This window comes from Chlorella variabilis (assembly GCF_000147415.1).
Source record: "Chlorella variabilis unplaced genomic scaffold CHLNCscaffold_13, whole genome shotgun sequence".
NCBI lineage: Eukaryota > Viridiplantae > Chlorophyta > Trebouxiophyceae > Chlorellales > Chlorellaceae > Chlorella > Chlorella variabilis.
Window position 1 is genome coordinate 323,743 of NW_005435075.1, and position 15,254 is coordinate 338,996.

General features: G+C 68.9%; 6 protein-coding genes across 6 annotated transcripts in view; 4 read left to right on the forward strand and 2 right to left on the reverse strand.

Moving 5' to 3' along the window:
- The window catches only part of CHLNCDRAFT_135150 (hypothetical protein), a gene marked incomplete at both ends in the record, with an annotated part of 4,985 nt that extends 473 nt beyond the window's left edge, over positions 1-4,512 (reverse strand). Inside the window, 12 exons of the mRNA XM_005846661.1 lie at positions 216-294; positions 518-710; positions 1,041-1,155; positions 1,435-1,594; positions 1,783-2,096; positions 2,408-2,497; positions 2,685-2,723; positions 2,905-3,104; positions 3,331-3,453; positions 3,637-3,703; positions 3,890-3,979; positions 4,142-4,512. Of these exons, the coding sequence (XP_005846723.1) occupies positions 216-294; positions 518-710; positions 1,041-1,155; positions 1,435-1,594; positions 1,783-2,096; positions 2,408-2,497; positions 2,685-2,723; positions 2,905-3,104; positions 3,331-3,453; positions 3,637-3,703; positions 3,890-3,979; positions 4,142-4,512 (1,841 nt within the window). The remainder of the gene's footprint in view (positions 1-215; positions 295-517; positions 711-1,040; positions 1,156-1,434; positions 1,595-1,782; positions 2,097-2,407; positions 2,498-2,684; positions 2,724-2,904; positions 3,105-3,330; positions 3,454-3,636; positions 3,704-3,889; positions 3,980-4,141) is intronic.
- A 576-nt stretch (positions 4,513-5,088) lies between these two features.
- Positions 5,089-7,913, forward strand: CHLNCDRAFT_135151 (hypothetical protein; the record flags this gene model as incomplete). Its single annotated transcript, XM_005846523.1, has 8 exons — positions 5,089-5,144; positions 5,259-5,497; positions 5,644-5,723; positions 5,872-6,080; positions 6,956-7,067; positions 7,214-7,294; positions 7,527-7,601; positions 7,815-7,913. The coding sequence occupies 8 exons, from the start codon at positions 5,089-5,091 to the stop codon at positions 7,911-7,913; spliced, it is 951 nt and encodes a 316-aa protein (XP_005846585.1).
- Positions 7,914-8,030: 117 nt separating this feature from the next.
- On the forward strand, positions 8,031-10,047 carry CHLNCDRAFT_59701 (hypothetical protein). The gene is made up of 6 exons (XM_005846524.1): positions 8,031-8,176; positions 8,398-8,510; positions 8,822-8,950; positions 9,205-9,270; positions 9,430-9,513; positions 9,733-10,047. The coding sequence occupies exons 1-6, from the start codon at positions 8,095-8,097 to the stop codon at positions 9,880-9,882; spliced, it is 624 nt and encodes a 207-aa protein (XP_005846586.1). The 5' UTR covers positions 8,031-8,094; the 3' UTR covers positions 9,883-10,047.
- A 114-nt stretch (positions 10,048-10,161) lies between these two features.
- Positions 10,162-11,367, forward strand: CHLNCDRAFT_135153 (hypothetical protein; the record flags this gene model as incomplete). The annotated part of the gene is made up of 6 exons (XM_005846525.1): positions 10,162-10,177; positions 10,259-10,341; positions 10,440-10,507; positions 10,624-10,799; positions 11,066-11,094; positions 11,254-11,367. The coding sequence occupies 6 exons, from the start codon at positions 10,162-10,164 to the stop codon at positions 11,365-11,367; spliced, it is 486 nt and encodes a 161-aa protein (XP_005846587.1).
- Positions 11,368-13,352: 1,985 nt separating this feature from the next.
- On the forward strand, positions 13,353-14,831 carry CHLNCDRAFT_135155 (hypothetical protein; the record flags this gene model as incomplete). Its single annotated transcript, XM_005846526.1, has 4 exons — positions 13,353-13,517; positions 13,734-13,889; positions 14,032-14,196; positions 14,409-14,831. The coding sequence occupies 4 exons, from the start codon at positions 13,353-13,355 to the stop codon at positions 14,829-14,831; spliced, it is 909 nt and encodes a 302-aa protein (XP_005846588.1).
- A 194-nt stretch (positions 14,832-15,025) lies between these two features.
- The window catches only part of CHLNCDRAFT_135156 (hypothetical protein), a gene marked incomplete at both ends in the record, with an annotated part of 8,478 nt that continues 8,249 nt past the window's right edge, over positions 15,026-15,254 (reverse strand). Inside the window, one exon of the mRNA XM_005846662.1 lies at positions 15,026-15,135. Within this exon, the coding sequence (XP_005846724.1) occupies positions 15,026-15,135 (110 nt within the window). The remainder of the gene's footprint in view (positions 15,136-15,254) is intronic.

Consider the following 15,254-nt stretch of genomic DNA (forward strand, 5'->3'; position numbering starts at 1 on the left):
CGCAGCCCATTATTTCGGGTGGCAGGGGGTGGGGAGGGTGGATAGTGGGGCGGACGCGGCGAGGGAGGCGGGGAGCGGTCGGGAGGGCTGGCTCTGGTGGCTCGGCTGCCACAGCCGGCCGGCCTGCAGGGCCTGCGTCCGACGCGCAGAGAGGTGATGGCTGAAAGGTGGGCGATGGCCGCCAGGCTGCGCCGCGCCTGGCCGCCGCCGCCCACCTGTGCGCAATCACGATCACGGTGCGCCCGCCGCAGCGCATCGCACGATCCAGCGCCGACTGCACCGCTGCCTCGCTCTCTGCACAACTCAACGGCGCGAGGGGGGGGGGGGGGGGGGGGCCGCCGAGCGGGATCGGGACTGCCCGCTCTTTTTCGCAACCAAGCGGCAAAGAAGAATGGCGGCTGGTTGCCCCGGGAGTGCTATTCTCACTCCCACCCCCAGAGCTGTCAGACCTGCGCCCTGTCCCCCCCCCACACACACATCCGTCACGCGCGCACAAGGGCACACCCCGCCGCCTCACCGGCGTCCAGCGCCGAGGTGGCCTCGTCCAGCACCAGCAGCGGCGGGTCGCGCACCAGCGCGCGCGCGATGACGATGCGCTGCCGCTGCCCGCCGCTCAGCAGCTTGTCGGTGACAGGGGTGGCGTAGCCCGCGGGCAGCGCGGCGATGAAGTCGGCGGCGTTGGCCGCGGCGGCCGCGCGCTCGATGTCCTCCTGCTCGTGGGCCAACGGGGGAAGGACGGGGGCCGGGGCGGGGTGAGGGAGTGTGTGTTGTTGGATGTGGCACTGGTGGTGGTGTGGGAACAATCCGTGGGTGTGTTGTTGTTGGAGGTGTGTGTGTGTGTGTGTGTGTGTGTTGGAGAAGGAGGTAGNTGGTTGGGGCAGGGCGGGGGCGGCTGGCAGCCGCCTCTGCCACCCCCACCACGAAACCACCCCTTCAACACACACACACACACACACACACAGTGTTGCTTTCCGTTCAGGTAGACCAGTGTAGGTTAACCTATATCCTTATCAGTGTATGGATATCAACCAGCCGCGCACCTGGGTGGCCCCGGGGCAGCCGTACGCGATGTTGTCGGCCACGCTCATGCTGAAGAGGCGGGGGTCCTGCGACACCACGCCCAGGTGGCGCCGGAACCAGCCCGCATCCAGCTCCCTGCGCCGGCACAAGCGCGGGCAGTGGGGCGCGGGGCGGGAGCGCGGGGTGTGAGAGCACACTAGGCGTGTGTGGCAGGGGGCTGGGGCTGAGCGCGCGACCGCGCTTGTGCATGTGTTGAAAGCAGTGAGGGCGCGGGGCGGCGGCGGGGCTGGTGGGGCGAGGGCTGCCTCCGCGGCGCTTCCCCGGCCCGCCCCTCTGCCGCCGCGCCCGCCTGGCCTGCCTCCCGCCCCTCTTCCGCCGCGCCCGCCTGGCCTGCCTCCCTCCCGCCCTCCCCACCTGAGGTCGCGCCCCCCCAGCAGCACCGCGCCGGCGCTGGGGTCGTACAGCCGTTGCACCAACGCCACGAGGGTGGACTTGCCGCTGCCGCTGAGGCCCACCAGCGCCGTGAGCTTGCCCGCGGGGATGAGCAGGGACACCTGGTCAAGTGCCTTGGAGTCTGCGGGGAGTGGGGAGGATGGGGCAGGGGGCAGAGGGAAGGAGGGTGGAGTGGCGGCGGTCTGGCCACACGCAGGGACTCGGCTGGGAGGCCGAGGCAGACCCAAAGCTGGGGGAGGCGGTGGCCCCCAGAGAGGTGGGAGAGGGTGCCTGGGTCGGGCGGGCGGCAGGCGCCCCCCAAGCCCCAACGGCACCCCCCAGCCGCGCCGTGCCTCGGCCGCCGCCCCGCCTTGCCTGGGCGTGACGGGTAGCTGAAGTCGACGCCGCGCAGCTCCACCTGCCAGCTCAGCCCCTCCCCCGCCTTGTCGCCGCCGCCCGGCGCGCCGCCCCTGCCGTCGCCGCCGCCGTTGGCGCCGCCGGGCACGACCCCCGGGGCGATCTGAGGGGCGGGGGGGGCGTCCAGGTAGCCCAGCACTCGCTCCGAGGCGCCCACCGCCTCCATGATGGGCCCCCACTGGTCGCACACCGACAGCAGGGCCGAGGCCAGGAACTCTGTGTAGAACCTGCGCCCGGTTGGTTGGTTGTGTTTAGGGTTTAGTGTGTGGGGAGGGGTTGTGTGGGCAGGGGAGGCAGGGCGGCTGTTTGTGTTGGTTGGGGAGGGGTTGTGTGGGCAGAGGAGGCAGGGCGGTTGTTTTGTGGTGGCGTAGGTGAGAGGCTGCAGCCTTGTGGTGTGGCGGGAGCCCAGCACAGAGGAGGGGAGCGCGAGCGGGCCCTGAGCCGCGGCCCAGCGCCGCGGCCTGCGGCTGCCGCTGCTCGGCCGCCGCATGGCAGGGCGGCGGCGGCGCGGCAGTGGGGGGGGAGGGCCCAGCCTCACATGAAGGCGGTGAGCTGCTCGGCTGAGATCTGGCCCGCCACCGCCGCCGCGCCGCCCACCGCCAGCGTGGCCAGGCGCGTGGCGTTGTACCTGCAAGGGTGGTACCGTAAGGGTGGTACCACGGGGGACCGGGGTGGGCCGGCGGTGGAAGGAGCAGGGGTGACGGCCGCGGGCCCGGCCCGGCTGGCAGCAACACGAGGCAGGCAACGGGGGTACAAAAGGCGGGAAGGGGGAGGGGCGCAGCCCTGCTGCGAGCGGAGCGCCCCCGTTTGCTCACAGGAAGTTGTTGCTGGCCACGTAGAGGGCGTAGGCCGCGCTCTGCAGGCGGGCAGAGGCAGGAGGGAGGTGTGCTGGCATTCAGGCAGGCAGGCAGCAGAGGGAGGGGAGCTGGCTGGCAGGCAGGCAGGCAGCAGAGTGAAGGGGGAGCTGGCTGGTGCCCCAGCCAGCCTGTCCGCCGCGTGCCTCCCTCCCCTCCAAAGCAAGCCCCAGCAGGCGACGTGCCGGCCGCGCCGCGGCCCCCCGAGCCCCTGCCGTGCGGCCGGCTTGCCTGGCGGATGCTGATGTGGCGCAGCGTGCGCAGCGTGCCGTCGTACCGCTGCTGCGTCTGCGCCTCGGTGCCAAACGCCCGCACCAGGCGGGACAGGCTGAACCCCTCCTCCGCCACTGTGTTGCTGTGGGCCAGAGAGTCTTGGTAGATCTGCGGGGAGCAGCAGGCAAGCAGGCCAGGGCAGAGCAGGCACCCGAGCAGGCAAAAACAAAAGCTTGAGAAGCTCAGCAGGCGGAGGGTGTGTGGGCAGCAGCGCCGCCGCTTCACAGGATATCCCTGCCGGGATCCAGCTGAGGGGAGCACAGGCAGGTGCATCGGCAGGCTTGGCTGGCGGTGCGCCCGCGGCTGGCGGCGGGTTGCGCGGGCGGGGGCGCACCCGCTGCGCGCGCCGCGTGAAGCTGCCGTAGGCACCAGCCACCAGCACCAGCGCCGCCGCCACCCCGGCTGTGGCCGCCGTCATCTGTGGCGACAGCCGCCACAGGTATGCTGCGCCGCCAATCTGCGCAGCAGGCGCAGGCGGGGGCGCAGGCGGCAGCACATGTCACCCGTCCGTCCCTGCCCGCAAGCCCCTGGCCTCCAGCCTGCTGGCTGGCTGGCTGCCTGCTGAGCTCACTAGCTAGCCCCGCTGGCAAGCTATAGCCCACTAGCTAGCCCGCTAGCGAGCCATAGCCGGCCAGCTCACCACTTGCAGCGAGTTTCTGAGCGCCACATTGATGCTGGTGGCAAACAGCCTGCTGATGACTGAGCAGCTGCGCGGCGCGGGGAGGGAGGGAGGGGGCGAGGCACGCCGGCAGGCATTGAGCGGCAGCGCGGGGAGGCGACCCACCAGGCTGCGCTCAATGCACGCAGCTCAATGCACGCAGCCCCGGGCGAGCACAGCACAGCCCCCGCAGGCAGCACCCCATGTCTGCGCACCGACCCCATCAAGCTCTCACTCTGCGGCCAGACGGCTGGTCAGCTGCGCGGTCTCGGTTTCGTCGAAAAAGGCAACCGGCTGGCGGATGAGCCGCCCAAACAGCTGGCTCCTGCGCCGCGCACACGCGTGGCGAGCGGGGTGAGGAGTGCTGGCGGCCGCCCCCCGAGGGACCTGCCCCTGCATCCTCCCCCAACACGTCAACCCCCACCACCTGGCCTGTCAGCAAAGCAAGCCTGCTGCTCCTGCCCGGCCTGCGGGTCCCCCCTCTCACCTGAGGCGCTGCAGCAGGTTGGTGTTGAGCATGCTGAACAGCCAGCCCCGGATGGCGGCACAGCCGGCGTAGGCGGCGGTGGAGGCGAGCAGGAGCGACAGGTTGGCGGCGAACAGTCGCTCCGAGCGCTCGCGGGCGGCCGAAAACACGGCGGCGGTGATGTAGTGAGGGATGGCTAGCTCCGCGGCCGCCGCCGCCACCATGAAAAACACGGCGGCGGCCAGCAGCGCGCGGTCGCCCGCCAGCAGCGACCCCACTTTGCCCAGCAGGCCGCGCATGTCCTGCGGTGGCGGCGGCAGCGCAGCGGCTGCCGCGGCGCCGTCGCCGCCGGGCTCGGGCTCCAGCTGCCACCACTGCCGCCAGGCCGACATCGGCCCCTGCTTCTGCCGTTGCTGCGGCGTGGCGGCGGCGGCATCCCCAGTGTGCTGACTGCTGGGCCCAGCTGCTCCCGCCGCCGCCGCGCTGCTTCTCGCGTCGAGCGGGCGGCGCGCGGCGTGGCGGCGGCGCGAGGCGTGGCAGCGGCGGCGGCAGCCCAGGCCCGCCAGTCCGGGAGGCTGTCGGCTGCCTGCGTGTGCTAGTCGTGCATCGCTGCACTGCCTATGCTGCCCAGGGGCCACCCCAGGGCGCGCCAGCACGGCGCCCAACATCCTTTTCAGCTGCTGCTGCGCCCTCTCGCCGATCGGTCGCTCTCGGGGCGGCACGTCGGTATCCCGAAACTGCTGGGAGTAGCAATGGCGCACTGCGCTCGGGTGGCAACTGGCCCACGAGGATGAAAGCTGTTGCGCTCAAAGGATCGCTATCGGCAATGAATGGCAATGTGCCCAGCCACATGGAGCCAGCGATCGACTGCATTTCTGCAAAGCTGACCTGGCGCCGCCGCTCCTCTGCCCCCAACTCCCCACGTCGTGCCGCCTGCTGCAGGTGGCTGGATCAAGGAGGCTTCCAAGATGGCGGGCATCCCGGTCTACAGCATCAAGACAGCCTCCGCCAGCAATCTGGTCAGGTGCGGGGCTCTTGTGTGGGCGGGTATACGTCAACGGCGCACCAGCCACCGCTTACCCTCCTCGCCGCCGTCCCACCTTACGCCACTTTGTCCACACCGCCTGCGCCCATGCAGGGCCGTGCGCACCCTGCTGGGCATCGATCCCTCCCCAGGGGCCATGTTTGCCGGGGACGCAGAGTTGCCCGCGGCAGCCGACCCGCGCTCCCGCACCTCCACCAGCCGCACCCTGCGTGCCGAGGCGAGCATCGCGCTGGCAGCGGCCGCCGAGGCTGGCAGCATCACCAGCATCACCAGCAGCAGCAGCAGTGGCGGCGCGAATGCGCAGGATGCGCTAGAGGAGGCACGGCTGGCAGGTGGGGTTTGAGCAGCCGCTACACATGCCGGCCCTGGCTCAGCACAAGACCCACTCTGCAACCCTTGGCCCCGTGCCCTCACCGCATCACCTCTTGCCCCGCATCACCTCCCGCCCCGGCCTGCCCCATGCTGCCCTGTGGTGCAGCGGAGCAGATTGTGATCCCGCGGTGCCAGCCTGTGGAGCTGCTGCCTCGCGACCTACGCATCATCGACCTGCAAGTGCAGGTGGGCGACTGGTTGAAGTGGGCCAGCACAGCACAGCGCAGCGCAGCGCAACGAGCAGCTGCTGCACCCCGACTCCTTTGCCACGCCACGCTGCCTGCATTGCCCTACTCACTTTGGTGCCCGGCTCCTCCCACGGTGCTGCTTGCAGTTAATGGAGGGCCTGGGATTACCATACGAGGTGGTGGGATCGGCGGCCAGCCTGCGCCTGCGGGTGCTCCCACCGGCGTGGGCCGGCAGCGGCAGCACGAGCGGCGGCAGCGGCCCGCCCGCAGCGGCGCCCGGCAGCGGCGGTGCGGCGGCGGCGGCGGCCGCCGCGGCGGCGGCCACTGTGGAAGGCGCTGTGCAGAAGGATTTCTGGTAGCTGTCCACACCCCCAAGTTTTGCCGACAATTCTTTCGTTCCAGTTCATTTCAGTGCATCCATGCAGTCAATCCATGTATGCAATCAGTCCCCTTAGCACAAGGAGGGTGTTCAGGCGCCCGCTCGACTCCTGCACCAGCCGGCTTGAACTGCCTGGAAATGGCAGTGCTGTGTGGTGAAACGTCCTTTATCCCAGATTTCGGCTGTCTCATCATACAGCATCAACAGTGAAATGGGTCTGGCGGGGGCGAGGGCGCCCACGCTGCCGCCACCCGCCCGGTGACAGACAATGTACCGTGGTTGGTGCCCGCTTCTGTCTATGCCGACTTGCAGCTATATGCAAGCATCTGCAGTCATCCTGAAGCCCCATGGGCATGCCAGGAGCGCTTTGAGCAGCTTGCATTTGCCGCCGCCAGCGTGTCGTCCTATGTGGCGCCGCAATTGTGAACAGCGCTTCAAATGCAAACCGATCGCTGCCCCCGGCGCTCCTTTCGCTCACCGCCTCTCCTCTCGCTCGTGTCGTGCGTTATTTGAGAGGGCCAGAGCGGCCAGAGCCGGCTGAGGGCCAACCAACCGATTTAGAACTTGTAGCTGGTGTCGCCAGGCGCTTCACTCGCCCCTCTCCACATCTCCCGGCTTCGATCGAGTGCCTTTTGCACAGCAGCCAGGCCCCTGGCCGCGCTTATGAAGATGTGAGCGCTGCATGCAAACTCTGCAGGCCTGGGCGGCGGCTGCGCGTTTTAGGGATTGTGGGCAGGGCGGCGCGCAGCGGCGCCCTCGCGTTGCAAGCTGTAGGCTGCCCCGGCTGTCGGGCGCCGTCGCTCGACGGCGGCGGTTCGAGCTGCTCCCGCGCCGCCCGGCTCCTGCTGCAGTGTTGAGGAGAATCTTGGCCTGCTTTCCAACGACGAGGTGCTGGCGGTGCTGAAGGACAGGGAGGCAGACAAGCAGCCGGTGGTCAGCAGGGCCACTCCGTCCGAAATCCAGGTGCAACGGCGGCACGGCTCGCACCCGCCTGAGCCGCAGACGGCCCGGATGCGCTGGCATGTGCGCCTTTGCACCGACCCCAGCGGCAGGTGCCTGACCTTGGCGTGCCCCACCCCTGATGCCGCCCTTCCACCCGCCTACTGCAGACGTACACCGCGCTTCTGCAGCAGTGCGGCGGCGTGTTCAAGAGCCGCGAGCAGCTCCAGGCCTTCATAGATAGCCTCCAGGTGTGTGTGTTGGCCACGACGGCCGGGGCCCACATCACACCACTCTTGGCAGGGCGGACACGCTCCTGCTTGAGCACGCTGCGTGGCGCGGACCGGGGCCCGGCGCCGCCCTGGCTCGCCGCAGGCAGCGGGCTGGGGGTGCGTGCCTCCGACCGCCGCCGCTCTCGCCCAGCGCTTTCCATGCTGACCCCGCTGCCCTCGCCCTGCGCCCCTCCCGCTGCCCCGCTCGCAGCCCTTTGGCCTCACCAAGTGGGAGGTTGTGCAGCTGGTCAACCACCGCCCGCCCTCGGTGGTGGAAATCTTCCTGGTGAGCCCCGGCTGGCTGGCTGCCAGCTGCGGCGCCTGCTGTGGTGCCTGCTGCTGGCGGCGGCAGGTGGTGACTGTGTGCAGCCCGGCCCCTGCTCACCAAATACCTACATTGCCCCACCCCCTCCCTCTGGCTCTCCTTGTGCTGATCTACTCCCTGCTGCTGCCCCTTCCCCTGCTGAATCCCTTCCCCTGCTGAGCCTGTTCCCTGCAGTGCATCGAGAACTGTGAGGAGCGGTACAGCGAGGAGCAGATCGAGCAGCTGCTGCAGCTGGTGCAGGAGCACCTGGGCGCCCCGCAGCAGGCCAGCTGAGCGACGCTGCGCAGAGCAGGCAGCTAAGCAGCCAGGCAGCGCCGCAGCAGCGCCGCAGTCGACTAGCCTGCCGGCAGCAGCACCAGCAGCTAGTCAGCAGTAGCAGCAGCAGGCAGCATCAACAGGAGGACGGCAGCATAAACAAGTAGCAGCAGCAGCAGCGGCAGCAGCAGCGGCGGCCATGGGCAGCGACTACTACAGAGTGGATGCCATGATGGCTGAGGAGACGTATGTGCCTGTGCGACTGGTGCACGGGTGCACAGGTGCGGCGCACGGGGGCAGGGCCACTCAGCCCTCTGGCAGTGTGCTGCCGCCGCGGGGAGCTGCTCGGGTGGGGTGGCGGGCCGCCTTGCACGCGCCACGCCGCTGCCGCGTGCCGCCGTGCCCGGGGCGTGCCGCCCGGCTGCAGACCCCTGCTGAGCCCTGCAGACCCCTCACTGGCTGCCCGGCCGGCCCTGCCGTGGCCTGTGGTGCGCTGCTGCAGGGGTGGGGACGGTGATCGATCCCAGCAGCGACCAGGCCGACCTGCCGCCCGGCACGCGCCTGGACCTGCCGCTGTGGATGGTGCCTCCCATGGCGGGGCGCAACATGCTGCAGGCGCGTGCCGGGCAGCGAAGCCCGCCCGTGGCGGCGCCCCCCGCCTGCGCAGGCATGCCCCATCCCCTCCCCCACCCGATCCCCCCAGCCCCAGCCCCACCCGCCAACAAATCAATCCCCTCCTCGCGACGCCCCTGCCTCGCAACCCATCTACTGCCTGCTCGCCTCCCGCCTCTCACGCGCGCTGGCCCCACGCACACCCACACACAGCTTGCCCCCAAGTCGCTCCCCGCACACACACGCACACATCTCAAAAACCTCTCCTCCCCCACCCACCCCGAACACCACACCATACCCCACCCACCCCACAGGTGGACCTCCCCGTCTTCTACGGCAACAAGATGCGGCGCAAGATGAAGGCGGGGGCGGGGTGCGAGGACCTGAAAGTTCGCTGCCCCCACTACTACTCGGTCGCTACACGCCTGCACTCAGCCATGCAGGTGCGCTGCTGGCGGGGTGTGGGGGCCCTGCAGGTTCGGTGCCATGTTTCGTCCTCATCGTGGCAGCGCCAGGAGGGGTGGGAGGTGTGGGGTGGGCCGCAGCCGGGGCGCGCCCAGCGGGCAGCGCGCGCCGGGTGATGCGCTGCGCTTTTCGGGAGGGAGGTTTGTGTGTGTGTGTGTGTGTGTGTGTTGCAAGCTCTCAGGATTTGGGTTGCGTGCTTGAGCGGTGTGCTTGAGCTGTGCTTGTGGCGCAGGCGTGCCTCACAGCGGACGAAGACTTCCCCGCCTTCATCCTCAACACCTTCAGGAGCCGGTACAAGGTGCGGGCAGGCAGCCGCGCGGGCCGCAGGCTGCCGCCGTCGCGTGCGTCCCGCGGTCCTTCCTCCCGGCCTCCGCCGCTCCGCTCGCTGTGCTGCGCCTTTGAGCCCACGCGCTAGCCCTTGCCCGGCCCACCCGCGCTGCCCTTTGTTTGGCTGCAGGAGCTGCTGACCAAGGCTCCCCTGGTGGAAAGCGACCTGGAGGCCAGCCAGATCCAGGCCAAGCTGAGCGTGGAGGAGTCGCAGGTGGGGCCTGCTGCCTGGGCCCGCCTCGGCTGGCGGGCAGGGCAGGCTGGGTGTTCCCCTATGTCGGGCGGCTGCAGCACCCGCGCTGCGCTGCGCTGTCGCTGCGCTGCGCTTCTTCGTTGCCAAAGCTGGGGCAGGAGGCGGCCGGCGGCGGCCTCGGGAGCCCTGTTGCGTCACCTGCCCTTTGCCCTGCCCTGCCCGCGCCGGACCTCGGTGCAGCTCTTCACGGCGGCGGCCGAGGCGGGGGCGGCGCACCAGCGGTGGAAGGGCAACGGCGACAGCCGCCCCATGAACCGCTCGCAGAGCCTGAAGCGCAAGTGGGCGGCAGACAGCAAGGAGAACGCGGCGGGCAACGGGGCAGCCAGCTGAGCGCCCACCGGCCGGCGGCGGCGTGGTCGCCGGTGCCATCGCTGCCGCCAGCCCGCAGCACACCTAGACGCCTGCATTCATGGCAGCATTCTTCCCAATCCCCTCCCAAATTTTCGCGCACCTTCCTACACCTACCTGACCTACACTGCAAACGCTTTGACTGCTCCTCAGGCGAGCAACCAGCAGCCGGTGCGCTGTGGCCAGCTCAGCGCCGACGTGGCGGGCCCGCCCATCATCTTGATCACGGGGCGGCAGCGGCCTCCATCGCAACCCGCAACCATGTTGATGGCATCTGGTGTTGTCTGTGCGTCTGGGGCGGCCCGATGGGCGGCGCCCAGGGCCCGGCCTACCACGCAGCCTGCTCACCGGGCCGCAGCGGCGCGCAACGTGACCAGGCAGCAGCGCCTGACGACACGCGCTGCAGAGGAGGTTGTGGGGCTGACGGATGTGGAGCCAGAGGTGAGGCCCGCCCTGGCCGGCGGCAGCCCGTCATGACGGGAGGCAGTGTGATGCGCCGATGGCTCACTCCTGCGCCTGCCTGTTGCTCTGTTACGCAGGATGCCCGGAGCTCCATCGCCGTGGGGCTCAAGTTTTCCAACGCGGGCCAGTGGGCTAAGGCGCAAGAGTGCGTCTGGCTGGCGGTGGGGTGGCGGCGGGGTGGCGGGCGCCTTGCGGGCCGGGTGCCATGGCGAGGCGTGTGGCTGAGGGCGTGCCAACTGTGCCCACTCCCTCCCTCTGCAGGTACTTTGAGAAAGCGCTTGAGCTGCCCGGCACGGGGCTGAAGCGGTGGCGCGACAAGCCTCCGGCGCTCAGCACGGGCGAGCTGACGTCTGCGCTCTACAACATCGCCTGCTGCCGCAGCCAGCTGGGAGACATCGAGAACGGACTGATCGCCATGTCGGGCGCCGTGGAGCAAGGTGGGGGGGCCCTGCATGCCCGCGCCTGTATTGTGTGCTGCGTACCGTGCTAGACACAGGCCGCAGGGCAGGCCTGGGCAGGGCAGCTGGGCAGGGCTGGGCAAGCAGTGCAAATTTAAAAATAGCCTCACTGATCCCTAAAGGAAGATCTTGAGCGAGTGCATGCATGTGGGTGGTCGCTGGCGTGGCCTGCGCAGCGCCTCGCGACGTTGCAGCTCACTCCACGGTGCTTTCTTCCCCCGCCGCTGCCGCGCTCCGCTGTGCAGGGTACCGCGATTTCCAGCAGGTGGCCGCTGTGCTGCTGCCTGCTTTGATTTGATTTGATTTGCTTTGCTTTGCTTTGCTCCTGATCGGCTGATTGTGGCAGTGGAAATCCGTCCTGTGACCACGTGCATCAAAGCTGCCTGATTTGGGCACCGAGTCCCCCCCAACCCGCCACCCCTGCTGGCTGCAGCTGCGCTCAGACCCCGACCTCACAGCGCTCAGGGCGGACGAGCGGTTTGAGGGCTTCCTGCGCCGCTACGAGCGCAAGCAGCCCGAGAAGACCGGTTTCATGGGCCTCTTCTGAGCCGGCTGGCCACCGGGCACCTGCCCAGCCTGGCCTGCCTAGCCATGGCAACTCAGTCCCGAGTCACTGCTGCATGCCGCCCTACTTAGTGGGACATTAAAGTTGCGAGCCCCTGCTCCATTTTGACTTGTATCAGTTTCTCGTTTCCAGCACACTCTCCTCTTCAGCGCGGTTGCCTGGCTTATGAGGATGGTTACAAGGATGGTCTGTTCTATGTAAAATAAAATGCGCAGGCATGGAATGGACAGCTGGCATGCATGGGGATGATACACTGCACAACACAGCCGGGCAGATGGTGAGGTGGTCAATTGAAGCAAGCAGTCTGCCAGGAGGCTGCCATACCAGGTCGACAGCCACGCGCCGGCCCGGGTTATCAATCATGCGGCGCCGCCGCTGACGGCAAACAGGCGGGAGGGCAGCTCCAGGAGGCCGGGCCGCTGATTGGGGTGCCATTCCTGCAGGTGGGCCCGGGTCTGGTGGAAGGGGTAGGGCCGAGAGGGGCTGCTGCTGCTGCTGCTGGGCGGGCTGCCGCCGGATGCGCTGCTGCTGCTGCTGCTGCTTCCGGCAGGTTTGGCAGGCTCGGCTGACAGCTCGCGGGGCTTGACAACCTGCAGGCGTGCAGGGACAGCAGGCTGGCGTTGCCGCTGCGCTGGAATGCTCTTGCTGCCCAAGGCAAGCCCCGCCCCAGGGCAAGAAGCAGCCACTGCCAGCTCTGGCACGCATCTGCCCACCAGACTGCTGCCCCTAGAGCCCAGCCCTCCCGCCTCACCGCGCCGTGGCGCTGCCAGGCTGACTGGCCGCCGCCGTGGAAGGCGGTGGCGCAGCCGTTGCCGTCGCGGGCGCCGTTTGGGATGTGGTGGGCGCGGCGGTTGCAGCAGGTGAAGCGCAGCCCGGTGCCGTTCATGAGACCCCCGCTGAACAGGATGCCGGGGTGATAGCAGCAGCTGCTGCCGCTGTTTGTGCTGTCCGTAAACTCCTGCCGGCACCGGTCGCATGTCCACGTCTGCTGCAGCGCACGATACACCTGGCGGCCAGCGCAAGCGCCACCTTGTGCCCGCCTGCTCCGCGCCCGCTCGCCCAGCACCGCCACGGTGGCTGGGTCGGCGGCGGGGTGGTCCCGCCGCCGCGCGGCCTCCCAGGGAGCCTCCCGCTGCGCTGCTGCATGCCACGTGCGGCACACCCTGCAGGCAGTGTGCGGCGAGGGCGGCGGGGGCGGGAACAAGCCCGGAATGGTGTCGGAGGGCGGGTTCCCTTGCTGTGCCACGACCCCACAAGTGTGACAGCGGGCCGGAGGCAGTCAAGCCAGGCAGTTTGGGCGGGCGCGCCCTCCCCTGCCACTCACTGCGAGGCCGCCTGCAGGTCCCCTGCGACAGGCAGCTGCACCAAAATCATCTCTAGGACATCCAGGGGCAGGCAGGCTGCGTTATGCTGCGTTTGTTCGGTCGCAGACATGGCCCAGCAGGGTTTTTTAGCAACAAGGGCAGCTCTGCTATTGTGGCTGGCTAAGCAAACTTGCAAGAGAGGCGATCAGTCTGCAACAAGAGAACACGAAAGATGAGCGCCAAGCCACGTAGGATTCCACAGAATTGATCAAATTTTCTTGAGCGGACGACGATCTGTGGCGGCATCGATCGGTCGATTCTCTCCTCTCTGTGGGCACTCCATCGCCACCATCACGGCCGCCACAGGGTTCCGGCTGTGTGGGCCAGTGCCCTGGCAGGCTTGCCAGCCGCTCAGGGAGCTAGGCCGCCGCGCGTCAGGCCACTGCAAGCCCTGCAACGGCGCCAGCAGCCAGAGACCGTGGCAACGAGCGGCGGGTGCGCAGGGCGGGTACCGGAGCGGGTGTTGATTTCTGCTGCTGCGTTGCATCCCGCTGATGTGCTGCTCATCGGCATCGCGAGTGGCTGTGCCGTGCACCGACTCTTGACTCCTCCCACCCACTCCTGTCCCTCCCCCCAGCCGACGGAAGAGGCATCCTCCCCGCAATGGGGCCAGCCGGGCGCACCCTGCTTGCCTGGGACTTTGACTGGTCTCTGATCGAGGAGAACTCTGACACCTGGGTGATCGGCCAGCTGGGGGCCGACGAGATCTACCGCAAGGGGCGGGAGGCAGGCATGCCGTGGACGCAACTCATGGACCACACGCTGCGGGTGGGGCTAGGCCCGCCGGGAGCGTGTCCCGCAGAGGCTTGGGACTGCCAGCAGCTGCGTGCTGAGGCTCCGACCCAACAAAGCGCTCCAGCAGCAGGGCTGCGCGTCCCCATGCCAAGGCCCCTTGCTTCTCCTGCTGTTTCGCCTGCCGGCTGCGCTGAACACGCGCTGAACGCCGGCGCGAGGCGCTGGCGCCCTGCCTGGCTGGGCCTGCAGGAGGCGGCGGCGCTGCTGGGGCGCACCCGGGAGGATGTGGAGGCCGCGCTGCAGGCCACACCGCTGCACCCAGAGCTTGCAGACCTGCTGCGGGCGGCGGCGGCAGTGGAGGGCGGGGAGGCAGTTGATATTGTGGTGCTGAGCGATGCCAACACGGTGAGGCTGGGTGCATGCGCGTGCTTGTGTGGTGGTTGGCGGATGAGGGCTGGGCAGGCGGCCAGCTCGACGGCCTGGGTCCCCACCCTGCGCGCCTCTTCATGCCATCGCCTTTGCCCGCCATTCTTTCCTGGCCCTTCAGGTGTACATAGATACCATCCTGGCCCACCATGGCCTGCGCCAGCTAGTGGCCGAGGTGCACACCAACCCTGCAGAGTGGCGCGGCGGTGTGCTGCGCGTGGGCCCCTACCACAGCAAGCCGCACAGCTGCAGCCGACGCTGCCCGGCCAACCTGTGCAAGGGCAAGGTGAGCTCCTACCCAAGCGCTGCCAGCATGCGAGGCGGCGGGGGGGTCACAGCGCGCTTCCTGGTGCGGGCAGGTAGCTGGCTGGTTGGCTGGGCTGGTTGACCGATTTGTCCGCTTGCCTTGCTACCTCGGGGCCGCCTTGCCCCCTCAAACCTTACCCGCACCTGTACACACACTCTGTCTTACACACATGCACACACACCGCCCTGCAGGTGCTGCTTGAGCTTCTGGAGCGGCGGCGTGCGGCGGGACGGCAGTACAGCCGGGTGCTGTACGTGGGCGACGGCCGCGGCGACTTCTGCCCGGCTGTGCTGCTGCTGCACGGCGGCGGCACCGCGGCAGGCGGCGGCGACGCGGCGGCAGCGGATGGCGGCGGCGGCGGCAGCCAGTCGCCGTGCGGCGGCAGCGGCAACCGCGTGTATGCTCGGCAGGAGTACCCCGACGGCCTGCCCTGCTCTCTGTCAGTCATGCTGCGGAATGAAGCCCACGGCGACGGCGGCAGCCCAGCATCAGCATCAGTGGCGGCGGTAGCGGGGCGGCAGGCAGGGGCTGAGGCAGAGGCACGGGTGGTGCCCTGGCGGCGCCCACAGGAGCTCGCTCAGCTGCTGCGTAGGGAACTGCACCTGGCAGCCTAGGGACTGCTCTCTGTGCAGGCACAGCATGCGGTCACACAGGCCCAGGCAGCCCGCTGCCGTGCGCTTGCAGGGGCGATGAGCTGTCCAGTTGTGACCGAGCTCTCATACAGGAGAGAAGGGAGAGGAATCTGCATCAAGATGTTACTTGTTGCCTATGCTAATAACGTGTGGCATTTCGCTCATCCCAATGGACATCAAGCATCATGCGTGCATGCGTGCTCGAGCTGCCCGCTCCGTGGCAGCTGCGTGGTGGTTGCGGCGGCACTGATGGCATCCCGCCAATATTCTTGAAGCTTCAGCTCGCCTGCAGTAAGCGACACCGCAGCAGCAACAAAGTCATGCCCGCAGCAGAGCCAGCGGCCCAGCGGAGATTGTGGCGGCAGCGAGCTCACCGTGGCCAGCCGCACACCCAGGGGCTTCGCA

Excerpts from the sequence above, each read along its gene's own strand:
- CHLNCDRAFT_59701 (XM_005846524.1), top strand. The coding sequence starts at position 8,095 with ATGGGCAGCGACTACTACAGAGTGGATGCCATGATGGCTGAGGAGACG. Across the intron at positions 8,177-8,397 it reads ACTGGTGCACGGGTGCACAG|GGGTGGGGACGGTGATCGAT; the intron begins GTGCGGCGCACG and ends GCGCTGCTGCAG. Across the intron at positions 9,271-9,429 it reads CCTTCAGGAGCCGGTACAAG|GAGCTGCTGACCAAGGCTCC; the intron begins GTGCGGGCAGGC and ends GTTTGGCTGCAG.